Raw genomic sequence first — 19711 nt, forward strand, 5'->3', positions numbered from 1 at the left:
ATCACAATGCACAGAGCATATCTGGTTGGCTCTGTGCATTTTGCCTGTGATTTTCCCTGTCTAATGATGACACAACCACAGGCCTTGTAAGACTAGGACTTTTTTTTAAAATGGCAAATGCTAGGACAATTTTTAAAATACATTCAGAATACCACTCGCCCAATCCACTGTTTAACCCATTGTCTACCAAGTACCTGTAGTCAGATCTGCTGGCCATCTTTCAACAACTTCTGTATTCCCTGCATGCTTTGCAGATTCTCCTCTGCTTTTTTTACTTTTCATTTCTAAGTACTAAATATCCCATGGTACCCTGGTTGCCTGCAAGCCGTGATTCCTGTACTAACTCCTCCTCTCAGCACCTATGTAGTTCTGAGGGCAAGTTCTGTGAGTTCTTTGACACAACAGTGCTTTCTCACAGGGCATAGGGAATAAATGTTGCAGAATTTTAAGGAATAAATGTGGTAATCTTCACATAGTAAGTTTACAAACCTCAAGATTATTCAGATTAATAGGAGTAGGCTAGACATAATTAAAATACAATGTGAAAATGTATAATAGATGTTTTACCCTTTTGCCCGTAAATACCCTGGTCGAGGGGTGGTTAAGTTATATAGTGTCTTCAGATCTGTTGGCAGTTTCTATTTTCCATACAATATCGGCTGTATGATTCCTAAGTGCTGCTAAAAGCAATGGTCCATGTTTTATATAATAAAGCCGTCTGTACGCGCAAAGGACATTCAAGACACTGTACTGGTATTTATCATATTGCATAGTCTAACCCCTTAATTTTCTACAGTACTCACAATGGCATCTTTCTTCAGTTAACTGTACAGTAAATTGAACTTCTGTTTAGCACTTCGCCGTTTTATAATTTGGCTTGACACTTGCACACATAAGTGTATATTTTTTTAATTCACATTTATTTGGTTATGCTAATGGCATCGGTGTCTTCGATGGGGAGATATCTTAGGCATAAGTATGTTGATTTTTCACAAAGTTACTGCTTTTGTTATATTATTAATGCAGCAAATCCTCCTTTTTCAGGGAAGGTCCAGTGAAATATAAAATTAGCACATGTGTACTAATTCTCTTTATAAAATAACCTAGTGTTACTTGCACTTACAAATGATAATATACACTGCTCAAAAAAGTTTAAGGAACACTTTTTAATCGGGGTTAAGCATCAAGCCAATTAAAATTCTGGGATATTGATCTCGGCAGTTAACCGCTTGCCGACCGCCGCAAGTACATATACTGCGGCGGTCAGCCCCGGCCAGGCAAAGTGACGTACCGGTATGTCACTAGCCTGTGAGCCAATAGGGGACGAGCGCGCGCCCCCGGAGGCGCGCTCCTGCCCCCACTCGTTTACGGACACCTCCGCGTGAGTGACCGGCGGACCCGATGTCCGCCGGTCACTCGCGATCGTCCGCTGTGAAGGGAGAAAGGCAGGCGGCTAATGTAAACAAAGCCGCCTGTCATTCTTCCCTGTGTAACAGCAGAGATCTAACGGTCCTGCTATGTAGGATCGTAGATCTCTGCTGTTGCATGTAAAGCCACATCCCTGCACAGTTAGAAACACACCCCTAGGGACACACTTAACCCCTCCTTCTCCAATAAAGTTAACCCCTTCCCTGCCAGTGTCATTTTTACAGTAACAGTGCATATGTATAGCACTGATTACTGTAGTAATGTCACTGGTACCCCCAAAAGTGTCAAAAATGTCAGTCAAGGGTCCGATCTGTCCGCCGCAATGTCGCAGTCCCGCAAAAAAAAATCAGTTGTCAAATTCGTTTAGGTACAGCGTCGCACGACCGCACAATTGTCCGTTAAAGTCACGCAGTGCCGAATCGCAAAATACCCCCTGGTCAGGAAGGGGGTAAAATCTTCCGGGGCTTAAGTGGTTAAGTAGTAGAGGGGGTTGGTAATCGGTTTCAGGTGCTTTGTTAAATTAACAGGTGCACTAGATGGGCAACAATGAGACAACCTCCAAAACATGGAATGGTTTTACAGGTGGAGGCCACTGACATCTTTTCTGACAGTTTTTCACAAGTTTTGCATTTGGCTAGGGTCAGTGTCACTACTGGTAGCATGAGGCGATACCTGGACCCTATAGAGGTTGCACAGGTAGTCCACCTCCTCCAGGATGGCAAATCAATACGTGTCATTGCCAGAAGGTTTGCTGTGTCTCCCAGCACAGTCTCGACAGCGTGGGCGAGATTCCAGGAGACAGGCAGTTATTCTAGGAGAGCTGGGTAGGGCCGTAGAAAGTCCTTAACCCATCGACGGGACCTATATCTGCTCCTTTGTGCAAGGAGGAACAGGATCAGTACTGCCTGAGCCCTACAAAATGACCCCCAGCAGGCCACTGGTGTGAATGTCTTTGATTAAAAAAATCAGAAACCGACTTCATGAGGGTGGCCCGAGGGCCCGACGTGCTCTAGTGGGCCCAGTGTACACTGCCCGGCACCGTGGCGCTTGATTAGCGTTGAACACCAGAATTAGTAGGTCCGCCACTGGCGCCCTGTGTTTTTCACAGATGAGACTAGGTTCACCTTGAGCAGATGTGACAGACGTTAAAGGGTCTGGAGAATGTTATGCTGCTTGTAGCATTGTTCAACATGACTGGTTTAGTGATGGTCTGGAGAGGCCTATCCATGGAGCAACGCACAGATTTCTGCAGGCTAGACAATGGCACCCTGACTGCCATTGGGTATCGGGATGAAATCCTTGGACCCATTGTCAGACCTTACGCTGGTGTAGTGGGTCCTGCGTTCCTCCTGGTGCACGACAATGCCCGGCCTCGTGGCGAGAGTACGCAGCCAGTTCTTAGAGGATGAAGGAATACCATTGAATGGCCCCCACGCTCACCTGACCTAAATCCAATAGAACACCTCTGGGACGCCGCCAAGTTGCACCTCAGTCTGTTTAGGAACCCAGTGATACCATGGTCCAGATCTGAGAGGAAATACCCCAGGACACCATCCATCGTCTCATTAAGGGCCAGGAGTGCATACAAGCACGTGGGGGTCATACAAACTACTGAGTACCATTTTAAGTCGCTGCAATGAAATTTCAGCAAAATGGACTAGCCTGCAGTATCAGTTTTTCACTTTGATTTTCAGGGTGTCTTTAAATTCAGCCATCTGTAGGTTGATAATTTTCATTTCTATCAAACAATGTGGCATCCTTTCAACACATCCTCCTAACACATTGCCCAGTCCATATCAGTATAGATATCCAGCATGATATTTTTCCCCCTTGAGATCTGATGTGTTTTCAAAAGTGTTGCTTTAATTTTCTTGAGCTGTGAATAAATCTGCACATTCTTATGTGATTATTTAACATGACTTAGGCTCCTTTCACACGGGCGGTGCGCCCGACGGAGTCTGTTTTACTCAGCAGGAATCGATCCGCCGATCCCTGCTGGGCAGGCGGATGACAGCTCCATCTCCACTCTGTGTGCAGAGACGGAGCTGTCAGAGCCCCGCTCTCCTCTATGGGAGATCGGATGAGAACAAGACCGCCTGTCCATTTTTTATTCAATCTTGTCTGACCCGATCCTCCAGATGGATGGAAAATAGGGTTTCCATACGTCCGGATTTCATGGACAGGATCGGATCAGATGGCAGCGGGTGTCAGCGGAGATGTCTCTGCTGACATCCATCGCTCCATAGGGCTGCATGGAGCATTCGATCCGGTCTGCCTGAAAAACTGACAGGTGGACCGGATCGAAAAAGCCTGTGTGAAAGGGGCCTTGAAGTGGTTGTAAACCCTCATATACCCATTGAAGTGACTGGCTTAAGGTGATACACAGATGAAACTAATCCTCCTACATAAGTTGTACCTGTTCATCTGCAGCCACCTTTCCCCTACATCTATTCAAAGGTCAGCATTTACTCTCAGCTCTAAAAACCAGAGGGTGGGGAGCTGAGTGAGGAGACCTCGAAGAGCTGATTGTTAGGAAGGGACACACCCCCTTCACACAGCTCACAGGAACAGAGCTGAGGCTGTCAATCACGGCTGCCCCCTCCCCTGTCACCATTTTTCTCTTGGTGTCAGGAAAAACCATCAGAAAAGATTAATGCTTATAGCAGAGGAAGGTGGCAGCAGACAGAAATTACACTTAGTGCTCTTAATGAAGACAAGTACACACTATAAACAGAGGCATATGTTTAGTTCATATTTCATGTCTGAGGTTTACAACCACTTTATTTGTATTTATCATTTATTTTTTAAGTATTCAAACCTAAAGCACTTCAGCCATTACTAAACAAAGGAAGTGACACTCCAATAGCAGGAGTGACATTCCTTTAATAATGGCAAAATTTGAATCCCAGATGTAGACTTAGGGTATTATGCATGTCTGGGGGAGTTATTAAAATCTGGTGTGCGCTCTGACATCCCTTTATTCATGCAAAACGAAAGTATACATTTTTGTAGTGGCTCACCCCTTAGACAACAGGAAATGCCACTTTTGATTCGACACACCTTTGTGCTTCCTTCTTGCAATACAATACCATAACTGGTGTCTTGGCATTCTTTCAGCAGGTATGGCCATTGCCACTTTGGAGGTCCCCATGGGGAAGTCTGTATTGTCACATTTGCTTTAGGAGGGTTGTGCTTGAGGGACACAGTGTTGAAACAAAAGGGATAAGATGATAGTCCATGCCTGATAAAGGCTTTATTACCATCTGTATCTCCCACTGCGGCAAATTCATTCTCAGTCTTTTTCCATTCCCTATTTTTTCCAAATCGTAAAAACTGTTTTGGCTTTTAGAGGTTTCATTTGTTTTTGTCAAGTGTTTTTTTCCTCAAGGCTTTAAATGTGGCCTAGAAATGTATAATATAGTTTTTCTGTGTATTGTTTACAATTCCACTCCCCATTTTTCTCTTGATATGTGCAGCCAAGCGCAGGAAGTTCTCATCCAAACCGGTCATCCTTACGGAAGCTCAGAAACAGCTGATGGTGTGTCGGCTACCTCAAGTCTTGCGACTCCATCTCAAGAGATTCAGGTAATGGTATATGCAAACGATTCCTGATAGTCAGAGTCCTTGGGTGTTCCCGGTTTTCTGATATTTAGGAGAAATGTTATGGTTCTGCCTTGCAAAGATCCTTAACCACTTTCTTTGGTGGTATTTGATCACCTGTGCGATTTTTAACTTTTTGCGCTATAAACAAAAAAAGTGTCAATTTTGCAAAAATAACAATATTTTTCACACTTTTTTATATGAAATTCCCCCCCCCCCCAAAAAAAAAGTAAAAATCAAAATTAACATTTTGGGCCAATTTTTTTTTTCTTTACCATATGTTTGGTAAAAAAAATCGCAAAAAGCGTATTTTGATTGGTTTGCGCAAAAGTTATTGCGTTTACTAACAAAGGGAAAGATTTTTGTCATTTTTTTTTTTTTTAACGCGTAATGGCGGCGATCTGCAATTTTTTTTTTTTTGGCGCGACATTGCGGCGGACAGATCAGACCCTTGACTGACATTTTTGACACTTTTGGGGTTACCAGTGACATTTCTACAGTAATCGGTGCTATACATATGCACTGTTACTGTAAAATTACACTGGCAGTGAAGGGGTTAACTTTTTTTGAGAGGGAGGGGTGGTGTGTGTCCCTAGGGGCGTGATTCTAACTGTGATTGGCTGTGGCTTGAGGTGTAGGAACAGTGATCAACGGTCCTACATAGTAGAACCGTATGATCACTGTTTCTACACAGGGGAGAATGACAGGCGGCTTGTTTACATCAGCCACCTGCCTTTCTCCCTCTCCACCCGACGATCGCGAGTGACCGGCGGTCATCGGGTCCGCCGGTCACACGCGCGGGGGGGGTCCGTGACCACGCGGGAGCGCGCCCGCTCCCTAGACCCTCACAGGCTAGCGACGTATCCCTACGTCACTCTGCCTGTGAGGGGCTGACTGCCGACGTAAATAGTCGTGCGGCGGTCGGCAAGTGGTTAAATGTATGCCAATTGTAAAGTGAGCTTTACATTTGAGGCCAAGTTTCTAATTGTTGAGGGTTTATTGCAAGAAATTGTGTGCAATGGCTATTCTTTGTGCAGACTGCACAGAAACCGTATGTTGTCTCATTTGTAATATCCAGCCGAAGGGCTAAAAAATGTGGAACATGTTTTCTTTCAAATACAACATTCAAAAACAAACAGACACAAGTGAATTGTTTTTAAATTCCGATGTTCATTGCTGAATATTTTGCTTTGCCTGAAGTTTTCCTAGAGTTTCCTATAGATTCAGAAATGGGTTTTCCATGTTACCTCATAAGGCGTTTCTTTATAGGAATAAATGGAGAAGTCTATGGCACTGGAGGCTGTATAGATGCAGAGTTATGAATAGAGGGGGGAATGTGGGACTTTAAATGAAGTACATGATCAAACATACCATGCACCTTCATCCCTGTTAAATTTGAAAAAGGAAGAGGTTGGGACTTTAAATGAGACGTATGACACAGCTGGTAAAAATGATAAACGGTACCACATTTATTTTGACATATGAATACAAGTAGGAACATAACATGTTACAAATTGTAAAAAGACTAACAATGTGAGCTGAAATGTAGTTCCCCAAGTACAACCAACATTGCACAATTACATAGAATAATTGGATTTGTAATTGGCTTAGTAGTAATAACTGCATCAAATAGGCTCAAAGCGTTTCGTGGACCATGTTACCAGTTTCTCAGGAGCAGGCGTATGATGCGTATCTTTAAAATACAGTGCCTTGCGAAAGTATTCGGCCCCCTTGAACTTTGCTACCTTTTGCCACCTTTCAGGCTTCAAGCATAAAGATATAAAACTGTAATTTTTTGCGAAGAATCAACAAGTGGGACACAATCATGAAGTGGAACAAAATTTATTGGATATTTCAAACTTTAACAAATAAAAAACTGAAAAATTGGGCGTGCAAAATTATTCAGCCCCCTTAAGTTAATACTTTGTAGCGCCACCTTTTGCTGCGATTACAGCTGTAAGTCGCTTGGGGTATGTCTCTATCAGTTTTGCACAGCGAGAGACTGACATTTTTGCCCATTCCTCCTTGCAAAACAGCTCGAGCTCAGTGAGGTTGGATGGAGAGTGTTTGTGAACAGCAGTTTTCAGTTCTTTCCACAGATTCTCGATTGGATTCAGGTCTGGACTTTGACTTGGCCATTCTAACACCTGGATATGTTTATTTGTGAACCATTCCATTGTAGATTTTGCTTCATGTTTTGGATCATTGTCTTGTTGGAAGACAAATCTCCATCCCAGTCTCTGGTCTTTTGCAGACTCCATCAGGTTTTCTTCCAGAATGGGTCCTGTATTTGGCTCCATCCATCTTCCCATCAATTTTAACCATCTTCCCTGTCCCTGCTGAAGAAAAGCAGGCCCAAACCATGATGCTGCCACCACCATGTTTGACAGTGGGGATGGTGTGTTCAGGGTGATGAGCTGTGTTGCTTTTACGCCAAACATAACGTTTTGCATTGTTTCCAAAAAGTTTCGATTTTGGTTTCATCTGACCAGAGCACCTTCTTCCACATGTTTGGTGTGTCTCCCAGGTGGCTTGTGGCAAACTTTAAACAACACTTTTTATGGATATCTTTAAGAAATGGCTTTCTTCTTGCCACTCTTCCATAAAGGCCAGATTTGTGCAGTATATGACTGATTGTTGTCCTATGGACAGAGTCTCCCACCTCAGCTGTAGATCTCTGCAGTTCATCCAGAGTGATCATGGGCCTCTTGGCTGCATCTCTGATCAGTCTTCTCCTTGTATGAGCTGAAAGTTTAGAGTGACGGCCAGGTCTTCGTAGATTTGCAGTGGTCTGATACTCCTTCCATTTCAATATTGATCGCTTGCACAGTGCTCCTTGGGATGTTTAAAGCATGGGAAATCTTTTTGTATCCAAATCCGGCTTTAAACTTCTCCACAACAGTATCTCGGACCTGCCTGGTGTGTTCCTTGTTCTTCATGATGCTCTCTGTGCTTTAAACGGACCTTTGAGACTTCCACAGTGCAGGTGCATTTATACGGAGACTTGATTACACACAGGTGGATTCTATTTATCATCATTAGTCATTTAGGTCAACATTGGATCATTCAGTGCTGGTTCACACTGCCGCTACCACTAAAGTAGCGTCGCTTCCAGCGCGACTTTGGCGCGACTTAGCGCGACTTTGACACGACCTAATCGCGAGGCGACTTTTTATTTGGCCAATCACAATCTTATGTCTTGTGACCTAATTTCCTTTTCCTGTGTTTTTAGTAAAAATGCTGTTTTTTCTGTGTTTTTAGTAAAAATGCTGTTTTTTAGGGGTTCTGGACATGCCACAGAGCTGAAACTTGACAGGTACACTTTTTAGACACCCAGACACTAAATCCCAAAAATGACATGCCTGCCTAAAAAAAAATGCCCGCTAAATGCCTGCAAGAAAAAAAGCCAGCCGCAGAGAAGCCGTATCACAGAAAATATAGTAAAAATGCTGTTTTTTAGGGGTTCTGGACATGCTACAGAGCTGAAACTTGGCAGGGACACTTTTTAGACCCCCCAGAAACGAAATCCAAAAAATGACATGCCTGCCTAAAAAAATGCCCGCTAAATGCCTGCAAGAATAAAAGACAGCTGGTAAGACACTACAAAAAATTAAAAGAAAAATGATTTTTTTTAGGGGTTCTGGACGTGCTACAGAGCTGAAACTTGACAGGGACACTTTTTAGACCCCCCAGAAACAAAATCCAAAAAATGACATGCCTGCCTAAAAAAATGACCGCTAAATGCCTGCAAGAAAATTATGCTCTTTTCTTGTTCACTACCATTTTTTAGCAAAGTCGGATGACAAGTCGGATTACAGGTCGCTTCAATTAAGATAAGGAGGCGACTCCCATTGAAGTATATGGGACAGGTCGGATCACTGGTCGCCTGAAAGTAGTACAGGACCCTTTTCTGAAGTCGGAGCGACCTTAATAGCGGCAATTAAGACGGCACTGATTCAATTACATTGGTTTTGTCATGTCAAGCGACCTGGGGCGACACAAGTCGCCTCGTGAGTCGCCCTAGTGTGAATGGGGGCTTAGAGATCTTCACTGAACTTCTGGAGAGAGTTTGCTGCACTGAAAGAAAAGGGGCTGAATAATTTTGCACGCCCAATTTTTCAGTTTTTTATTTGTTAACAAAGTTTGAAATATCCAATAAATTTCTTTCCACTTAATGATTGTCTCCCACTTGTTGATTGTTCACAAAAAATTACTGTTTATATCTTTGGCGCCTGAAATGTGGCAAAAGGGGGCCGAATACTTTCGCAAGGCACTGTGTGTATGTGTATATATGTATATGTGTGTGTGTGTGTGTGTGTGTGTATGTATATGTATATATATATATATATATATATATATATATATATATATATATATATATATATATATATATATATATATATATATATATATATGTATATATGTATATATATATATATATATATGTATATATGTATATATGTATATATATATATATATATATATATATATATATATACATGCGCGTATATATATATATAGAGAGAGAGAAAATGCCAATATAGTCTAATAAATATAAAAGGGGGAAGGGAAAGAGAAAACCACATCCCCAAACAACTTACAGTGCAGCTCAAATTTCAAAAATGTGGCATTGGAACTTGATCATGGCCATATGTGTCCATCCCGGGAGCTGAGGGAGCATAAAGAAGGCGAGGCGGGCAAGCACACAACACACCCAGGAGCCAGTGGGCTTGCAATTGAATAGTGGACAGTGATAAGTGCGACAACGTAAGAAATTCCGGTCAAAAATGTAGATAATGTGTACTTTAATAAAGTGCATAGTGCTACTTAAGTAGTAGCGATGTCTAGGAATAATAGTTCAAACACCGAATAGAGAAAAAATGAATGAAGAGTATAAAAGTACCCCAAGCCAGAAAAAAACAGGGGGTGGGTTGTGAAGAAATAAGTGAAACAAAACAGCAAGAGGTGCAACCCAATGATATGCCAAGATTCGGAGATGCAAGAAAAGGGAAGCAAAAAACGACCAATGAAACAGAAAAAAGACAGAAAAAAAAGGGGGGAAAGGGGCCAAGGCATACACCTTGGAAGCCCTGAGTGGTGGCGAAGAGAATACAAATGGAGAATGTGAAGCTTTCCCATGATGAAGAGTGCAAGGACCAAGCCCAGAAGCTCCAAACATAGTGCTGCATACATACCAAAATGCCACCCATCAGATGCCCCAAGCGTCACGCTAGCGTGCAGAGAAGAGAGGCATCTTCATGTTTTAAATTTATAGCCCAGGGATAGTCCACTTTTGGCACTGGACTACTGGGAATTTCAGCTCTTGCCTAAGTTGAGGTCGAGTACCATCTTCTCCTGGTGCTAAGCCTAAGTTAAAGCCCTAGGTCTAGGATCCAAGGTTTGATTTGAAGATTGGTGGGGGTACTTACCACAACATGTCTGCACTTTAGCTTTATTGTTCTCTTAGAAATGTTTCAGGCCAGGTAAGGTACACTTTAATACTCAACCTAAGCTAATAAGCCTTGAACCCAGCAATACAATTCAACATCTACACTTAACCTAACACTCAAAATTGATTTTAACAGTTAAACTATTAATAATAAACTCTCAAACCCAAAGTTACCTTTTCAGGCACATGCTAACCTTAGCAGGAAGTGGGATGATTCACACCAAAACATAACTGTGTAATGGTTTTCATTGTCAGGTGGTCTGGTCGCAATCATCGTGAGAAAATTGGAGTACACGTGCGGTTTGATCAAATGTTAAATATGAAGCCGTATTGTTGTAGAGAATCTACTGCAGCCCTAAAATCGGATCACTTTATCTATGACCTGTCTGCAGTGGTGATGCATCATGGAAAAGGATTTGGTTCTGGACATTATACAGCTTTCTGCTACAACCCCGAAGGAGGTAGTTGATGTGGTCAATGATTGTAAAAGCTTGTAATGTATAAGTAAAGCAAAAAGCACACGCACATTTTATTAAAGTTCTTTCAGTTGCATTTAATATTTGTAATTGTACCTTGTCATCAGACCAAACATATTATCTTCATAGTACTGTAAAGGACACAGGTTCATTATTTATTGACCCTGGGTTATTGGTTCGAAACTTCAGGTGATTGAACACTGACAAATCTTTTTAGGATCAGCCTCCTGGGTGTCTCCCCTATAACCCTTCTCCACGCCAAGAGTCCTCTGTTTTTTGCTAATGTCCTAAGTGCTTTCTCCCTTATGTCGAAATCACTCTTAGCTTAACTACTTTATCTTCTGATTCTTAAGTCTTCTGTCATCTCTTCACGGTGCGACACAGTGGGCACAGCCTGTAATATTGATTCAGGCACTGAATCCGTCATGGGCACTCACCTTAGCATGTGTAGTTAGTAATAGAGTGATATACAGGTGTTGGGCCATGGAACCCAGACCCCACAGACCCGTTCGGGGGTACGCCCACTCTGATGGGCCAAGCCTGCACCTTCTACAACAGGGGGTGTCAAACTGGTGGCCCTCCAGCTGTTGCAGAACTACAAGTCCCATCATGCCTCTGCCTGTGGCAGTCATGCTTGTAACTGTCAGCCTTGCAATGCCTCATGGGACTTGTAGTTCTGCAAGAGCTGGAGGGCCGCCAGTTTGACACCTGTGTGGGACCAGCGCCATGTCCAGTAAGCCAGGGTCAAAGCAAGCTGCTTGCTGTGGGGGCACTCGATGGGAGGGAGGGGCTAGAAGCAGCAAAAAGGGACCCGAGAAGAGAAGGATCTGGGCAAGTATGGAAGTAGAACACATTCAATACAAGATGCTGAAAAAGACATATATGTACATATGATTAAAGCAGCACTTCACGCTTATGCATCAAACAGGGAGTCCACACAGTCCAAGAAACTCAGCCCAGTGAATAGTGATAGTAATCAACTGTGTTGTCTGTAGGTAATCCAGTTGCTCACATCAAATTGCCCAGTCACCAGACCTCATGCTGAGTCCCCCTCAGACAACAAACTCAACCAGATTTCAATAGGTTAAACACCTTGTAAACAGATGGTCACCCAATGGTATGCACCACGATCATTGTTTTGATGCTCCTTGAGGAAATATGAGGCACATAGCATAAACTTGTTATGATTATTTATTGCCCAAATGTTCCCCCATAAAATACACTCACAATGATAAAAGTATTCCCAGCATAAAAGAATCGCACAGATGGTTCAGCTCTTTCAACATCTCTCACCGCTCCCTGGTGACACTGGTTAGATAGGAAGTGACTGACACTCCCAGAGGCCGCGTTGTCACACCCCGAACGCATTAGAATAGGTTCTACAGACTAGTGTTGTTAACACGAATGCTTACCTACGAGATACCAAAATCTTTTTACAGCTGTTGGGAGATGTCACGTTACCCAGTCATAACAATATCTATCTAGTAATAGCTGATGTTTCATCATAATACAAAGAGATCCAACATGAGGATGCCTTGTTGGCCTTGAATTAGGCCTTTAGCAAACGTGATGACCTCCCTCATATGCAGAAGAAATTTCTAATGATGGCACTCGAGTTTTGCCTATCCCATAATTACTTCTGGTATGACGGTAGGTTTTACACTCAAAAGAGGGGCGTGGCAATGGGGGCTAAGTTTGCCCCAAGCCTCGCCAACCTGAGTGGGAGAATGAATTTATATTTAGTTATAATAGAAGTGAACTTTTGTTTTACGAAAGATTTATAGATGATCTGTTCTTCATATGGGCTGGACCAGAGGTAAGTCTCAAAGCATTTATGCAACAAGTGACATAATCCAAATAATATCAAGTTGGATTACCAGTGGAGTGGAGAACAGATAAACTATTTAGATGTGACTTTTATGAGACAGAATAATTTACTTACCACCAAGGTATATTTCAAACCCACTTATTGGAACAGTTATCTCCCAGTATATAGTGGACATCATCCGGTATGGCTGAGGAACATTCCAAAGGGCCAATTCATGCGGGTCAGGAGGAATTGCATCTCCAACACCGACTTTTTCAAACAATCCCAAATTATTATAGATAGGTTTGTTGAGAAGGGCTACATAGCTGACCGTCTTGATGGGACGATTGGATCTGTAGTTCAAGTTTCTCAGGATGTGTGCTTGAGAGAAAGGACATATCCAAATTGCAATACACTTGCATGGGGATTTTTTTTTAGCAATTTCCACGCTTAGTATAGAGAAGTGGAGGATATCTTTTGTACGTATTGGCCACTCTTAAGTATGGATAAGACTCTGAAGAGCTCACTTGCTGAGAAACCTTATTTTATTTATAGGAAGGCACCTTCCTTTGGTGATATGATTGTCAAGAAGATACTTGACCCACCAGGTAGGTTGAAAATGTCTTGGAACAGAGAAGGCTTTCTTGACTGCAGAAAATGAAAGGCATGTCAACAAGTGAACATGCACATTAGAGGTCACACTAGCTTTACATCGACAAGTAATGGCAGGGAATTCGAAAGAAAGGAATTTATTTCCTGCAATTCCATGCATGTAGCTTACGCTTTTAGAATGTCCATGTGGGCTTATGTACATAGGTCTCACTAAAAGAACATTAGTTAAACCAGTAGCAGAGCATATTTATAACATTTCCATAGGATAAAAAAAAAAAAAAAAAAGTGTATCTTCACATTTCAGGCATTAGCACAATAGGGACCCCTCAGGATTAAAGTTCTGGGGATTGATAAAATGAACCCACATTAGAGAGGTTCCAATATAGTTATAGAGAGTTGTCCAAATCTGAAACCAGATTAATTTACCTGATAGATACATTGAATCCTAAGGGAATGAACGTTGAACTAGATCTCAACTGCTTTATAAGTGATTTTTGCGTATAGGCTTATATAGCTTTTTTAAGTAATGTTGGGATATTATGAATTGGGTTTTAGGTCATTGGATGTGTGATTTGGATCTTCTTGTTTTGCACTCGTTATTTTATGAAGTAATGAGTTTTATGGAGCTTAATATTATTATTACATTTATCTTGTGTAATTTGTATATTGCATACAAAGTTAATGAATGTGGTGTGTATTGAGATGGGATCGGGCTTGTATAGCTGGTGTCCGCTCAGTGGAGTGTGGTTCACATCAGCTATACAAACCAGATTCTTCCTTTATGGTATGCTGCACAAAAATGGTTTCAATATAGGTATTGATCACAGGGTAAAGTGCTAAAAAACAGCGCAAAAAGGTGCCTAAAAATTAGTAAATATATAGGTCATAAAAAATCTTAAAGTGCTATGTGCAAACCAAGTGCATACATACAAATAAGATAATTCCACAGTAAATATCATAGAATATTGCATAAAGATAAATAAGTGTCCATAGAAAATTGGTGCAAAAATGCAAAAGAACTTGAATAGTTCAATAAGTACTACAATCAGCAAGTGTCCATATAACAATTCACCAAAAAGTGCATTAAGTGCTCGGAAAGGTGTGCAACATCATGCCAAAACTCCGGTGCTGTGAACGGTGCCAATCATCCCCCTTTGGATATCCACTTACCGAACTGAATTGACCCCTAGGCTATACAGCTTTAGAGGGTCAAAAAGACTTGTGTCCCAAAAGGGAACTGAATAAGGATTCCTTTGAGGGTCTGAAGCTCTCAACACACCGGTATGCATAGATATAAAAAGAAAAACTGGAAATAGTGTAATCCCGTTTAACAATCGTTTATTGGAATTAAAAGAATATCACTCACATTTCGTAGAGCAGACTAGGGCAGATAGTAAAAAAAAATAGGCAGGCCTATCGTTTCTAGAAACGGTGTGTTGAGAGCTTCAGACCTGCGCTGTTTTTTAGCACTTTACTTTGAGAATCTGGTTAATACCCAGTTTTTGCACAGCTGCACTTTGGTCATTATTATTTTCATCCATAGCGTGGTACATTTCACATTTTTTTTCACATTGATCACAGGGTGTGTGGACTTTTGATCATTTGATCGATTCCCACTGGTATCCTTAGCACAAAGCATACAATTTTAATACCAGGCGGAGGGGGTTAATGCTCCTGGCCATCTGAGTATTAGTAGAAGAGGCCAGGTCAAGTGGCCACGCCCGCTGACGAAGACTTAATGACGAAACGTGTTCGGGGTGTTACCACGCAGCCTCTGTGAATGTCGTCACTTCGTATTTACCCAGGAATCGCCTAACCTGAGTGTCAACAGATAGCTGTGAGAGATATCGAAAGGGCTGAACCATCTGTGGGATTCTTTTATGCTGTGAATACTTTTATCATTGTGAGTGTATTTTATGGGGGAATTTTTGGGCAATAAATAGTCATAACAAAATTACACTTGTGTCTCATATTTCCTCTGTCTATGAGCATCAAAACAATGATCAGGGAGCATACCATCGGGTGACCATCTAAATGTTTACAAGGCGTTTTTATCCATCAAAACCTGGTGAGTTTGTTGTCTGAGGGGGACTGGGCACGAGGTGTGGTGACTGGGCAATTTGATGTGAGCACCTGGATTACCTACAAACAACACAGGGCTGAGTTTCTTGAACTGCGTGGGCTCCCTGTTTGATGCATAAGCGTGAAGCGCTGCTAGTGCTGGATTATTCTTTTTCAGCATCTTGTATTGTCTATTTTGATTTTTATAGTAGCAGCTGCATATGAATGTTATTTTAACTTGTTTGTTTTGTAACACACGAGCACTGGGTTTGGTTATACAGTCTGACTGTTTTTACCACGTTTTGAAAAGTAAGTATAAGCGTCGGTTCACACTACCGCGACGCTACTTCCAGGGGCGACCTCCGAGATCGCGGTGCGAGCAGCGCGCCGTGACCTCGGAGCGGCCGCCACGGACTTCATAACATTGAAGTCTATGGCGGTCGCCTCCTGGTCGCCCCAAAGAAGCTCCGGACCCTTTTTCTAGGTCGGAGCGACTTGTGTCGCTCCTATTAGAACGGGTCCGCAGCTTCCCTATGGGAGGCGACCTGTGAGGCGACCAGGTCGCCTCACAGGTCGCCCTAGTGTGAACCGAGGCTAACATGTTTGTTATAAAAATAAAAAAAGAGAGACCTTACAATCACTTCACAGAGATTACCCTGTTCCTCATTTTGACCTTTCTGCAATCAGGACCTGACCAGAACATGGCCTTAGTGCTCTTAAAGGACAGCTTTCTGCCTTTCCATTCTTTCAACAAACTCTGACCTCGTTCTCCCTTCAAAATATTTATCCAAAGTGTATCTTGGAACATACCCCCTTTGGAGCACCCTGTTCTTCCTCAATGAAGACATAGTCCTTCCATATTATGCCCCATTTCAAAATTACTATGGCTCTTCGTTGCCTAGATGTAGTCAAAGCCATCAGAGTCTACTTCAAAGCATTAGCGTCTGTAAGGAAGATGGACTTTTTTTTCAGCCTACCCTTAGGACCTTGCAAAGTCCACCATTGCTAGATGGATAAGACGACTCATCAGAGTTTACACTCTTGCACTCTTTTTAAGGCAGACAGAAAAGCTCCTGCATTTTTACGTGCCCACTCCGACAGGTCATTGGTTGTTTCCTGAATATTCCAATACTAAACCTCTGTAGGCCAGGATTTGTAAGACTGCCAACTGTGCTTATCTGATCATTCCTTTTCAGATTTCTATCAAGTAGACAACCAATCTTTTGCATAGGTAGCATTTGGCTGCAATGTGCTTGCAGCAGCGCTCTGAGATTTGGGTCTGTTGATCCCTGTTGTTGGGCCTTTTGGCACAGTTGTGTTTGCCTAGTTGTTTCCCTCCCTCCCTATTTATTGTTTGAGGACATCCCCGGGGTCTATGAATACTTAGCCTGTTTCCTGTAGTTAGGAAAAGGGGAATTTTGATCTGTAAATTAGATATTTAGAAGTATAGTACAGCACACAAGCCACACACTCTCCTATTCCTGGGTTACTCTGCATTGATTGCTACAAAACTGAGAGCTCTTGGAGTTTGGTAGGGTTATAGTGGAGGCATCCAGGGGGCATATCCTCAAAAGCTTTGACCCAAAAATCCAGGGCCTATGAAATTCTGCCTGGAATTTACAGGTAAGTCAAAATTCCGGTTTATATTTATTATATTAGTGCTTTATTTGGACACACTATTACTTTTAAAGGCAGAGGAAAAATGTGAAGAATCTGACACTTTTAGGTGTATTGGATTCTTCTTTTTCTAGCTGCCCTCTGCTACACCTACCCTTAGTGCAATGTAATCTTATGCCCCGTACACACGTGCAGATTATCTGAAGACTTTTGTCTGTAGACTTACCAAAACCATATAATATGAGGTCAAACCTAAACACTTTCAATTTGTATGCAATCCGGCAGGCCCTTGCACTACATAGAAAAGGTAAATCTGAAGACAAAAGTCTTCAGATAATCTGCACGTGTGTACGGGGCATTAGTCAGATGTAATAAACAGAGCTGAGGCTGTGTGCAGAACTGCTTGTAAACATAGGCTCAGTACACATCGTGGTTTGTAAAAATATTCTCAAAGGAGACAGCACCACCTTCACACCAAATGAAGAGGCAGCATGTAGTAAGGTCATATAGCATTTTACATACTATTAGTGGGCCTTTGTAACTCTCATCACCGCAGAATGTGTTGTCTTTCTGTACCTCCCCTTTTCTCTCATCTGTGACCCTTTACTTTTTGTATCCTTTTGAGAAATTGAGTCTATTATTGGGTAACTGTGTGAACGCGGAAAAGCATGCCAGTAGTACATAAAGTGCATATTTATAGCCATAAGAACATTATGAGGTTTCCTTTTTCACAACTACTTGAGCATTTTCATTTTTCAAATATACATTGAAAACAAAAAATCCACATCTAGATTTCTAGACAGGTTATTGTAAAACATTTGTACGTGTTCATCCATTTTGTTTTAATTTTTAAACCCTGTTTTGACACATTCTAGACACTTTGATGAACAAAAGATAACTCCTCCAATGTTAACTTTTTTTTTGACGTTCTACCCTTACCTTTCCTATAGGATTTTGGGTGCACTGCAATGACTCTAAGCTGCACACATGCACAGTGGAAGAAGTCTGCAAGTCACAAGCTTACATCCTGTTCTACACACAACGGGTCACTCAGGAGAATGGACACTTTTCCAACAAGCTTTCAGGCCATGTCACGCCATCTAGTAGTCTGCTGTCCACACCTTCCTGAGAGACTCCTATAGAAAATTGAAACCTTAATGGCAGCTTCTAATCTCAGTTCCTGGAGCCATTGGTGTGTCTGCTTGTGTACAGAACACATTCTTTTCAACCCAACCAGCACAGACTTTAGTAGTGGCCACTCAAGATATTTTAACGTTGCTGTAAATTTTTAATAAAAACCCAATCAATGTAGGCTCGCAAAAATTACCATCTTCAGCAGGATCCAGCAGAGAAACTACCATGCTCCTGACATCAAATGTTGACTCCAGGTGGTGATTGAGGAAATCCATAGGTCTTGTAAGCATAATATTGTATACATGTTCTCACCTGTCAAAGGAAACACGTGTTTCTCACCCATTGAGGGAAACAACCAGTAAATCACATTTAAGGTTTTACTGCAGCTGACAGGAAGATTGGACACTAGCAAACAAAAAACTTTAGGGCAGCCCAGGATAACCCATCCCACTACCAGAATGCCTTAGTCTTTTACTATTGTTCTTAGAGGGATAAATGTATTTTCGTCAGCTCTGTTGTGAAAAAGACTAACCTATTTTTACTAGCAACATATTTTCTTTAATAAACACTCTGCTCTACATCCCTGCTAGAGCTGTTCTCTCTGTTGCAGCTATCTTGCACATACATTCTCCACCAACCTTTTTGAAGTGCGGCATCTGGACCCTAGTGAACTAGACGATAAAGGGGTAGTTTGGAAGTTACCTCTAAGCACCGGATGCACAGTAAGGTGGTTTCAAACTCTGTTCTGGTAACTAGTTAGCCGCAAAGCATTTTCTAAGTCCAGAGCCACTGGCATTGCCTCTACTTGCCCTGTCTCTGAAGACTCATTTAGTGAGTAGGCTGGTCAGGCTGAAGCGCCAAGTGTTCTCATTTAGATTAGTCACAGGGCCTCTTTAAAATTCCCACTTTCGCTGAGTGGGTGTGTTGGGTGCTTTGCTTTCTGTCCTGCAATTCACCATCGAGGAAGCATCTCCCTGTTGCTCGCAGTGAGCCTTGTGGAACTCTGATCTTTGTTCCTTTCCTTCTGCTGACCTGCAGTAGCTGTGTTCGCCTCCAGCCATCCAACCCTCACATCTGCTACAACTTATTGGGTTTCATAAGTGCCTAAGGCCTAGTTCTGTCCTTGAACTTTACATCACCTTATTGCCAGGTTACTAGATATGGAGAAAATAGTCCCGCTGGACTGGGTGCCCTTATCGCTTGGAAAATCTAGGTCCAGTACTGGACACAGCTCAGACCTAAAATTTTCTCCCACAGGAGAAATTTCAGACTCTCCGAACCAGATACAGACTCTTACAGTTCGAGAGTTGTCTTCTCTTCACTTCTGCATGGGAGTCTCAAGTGTAATGGTAGCCTCCTTCAAGTAAGTCCAGTTTGCCTAGTTTAACTTTAGATCTCTACAGCGCAGCATTTTTTAATGGGACAAGTCAGTCCATCTGTGAAAAGACCAATTCCCTTAGCGCCAAAAATCAAAGCTGTCCCTAGCCTGGTGGTTCAGGAATCTAGCTATGCAATTGATGAAAGTTC

At 42.2% G+C, this 19711-nt stretch overlaps 1 protein-coding gene across 1 annotated transcript in view; it reads left to right on the top strand.

The window, feature by feature from the left end:
* The window catches only part of USP44 (ubiquitin specific peptidase 44), a 70625-nt gene extending 52116 nt beyond the window's left edge, over positions 1-18509 (top strand). Inside the window, exons 4-6 of the mRNA XM_082254735.1 lie at positions 4905-5013; positions 10733-10938; positions 18001-18509. Of these exons, the coding sequence (XP_082110861.1) occupies positions 4905-5013; positions 10733-10938; positions 18001-18179 (494 nt within the window). The 3' untranslated portion in view covers positions 18180-18509. The remainder of the gene's footprint in view (positions 1-4904; positions 5014-10732; positions 10939-18000) is intronic.
* The last annotated feature ends 1202 nt before the right edge of the window (positions 18510-19711 follow it).

This window comes from Pelophylax lessonae, assembly GCF_965119305.1.
Source record: "Pelophylax lessonae genome assembly, chromosome: 4".
Classification (NCBI taxonomy): Eukaryota; Metazoa; Chordata; class Amphibia; order Anura; family Ranidae; genus Pelophylax; species Pelophylax lessonae.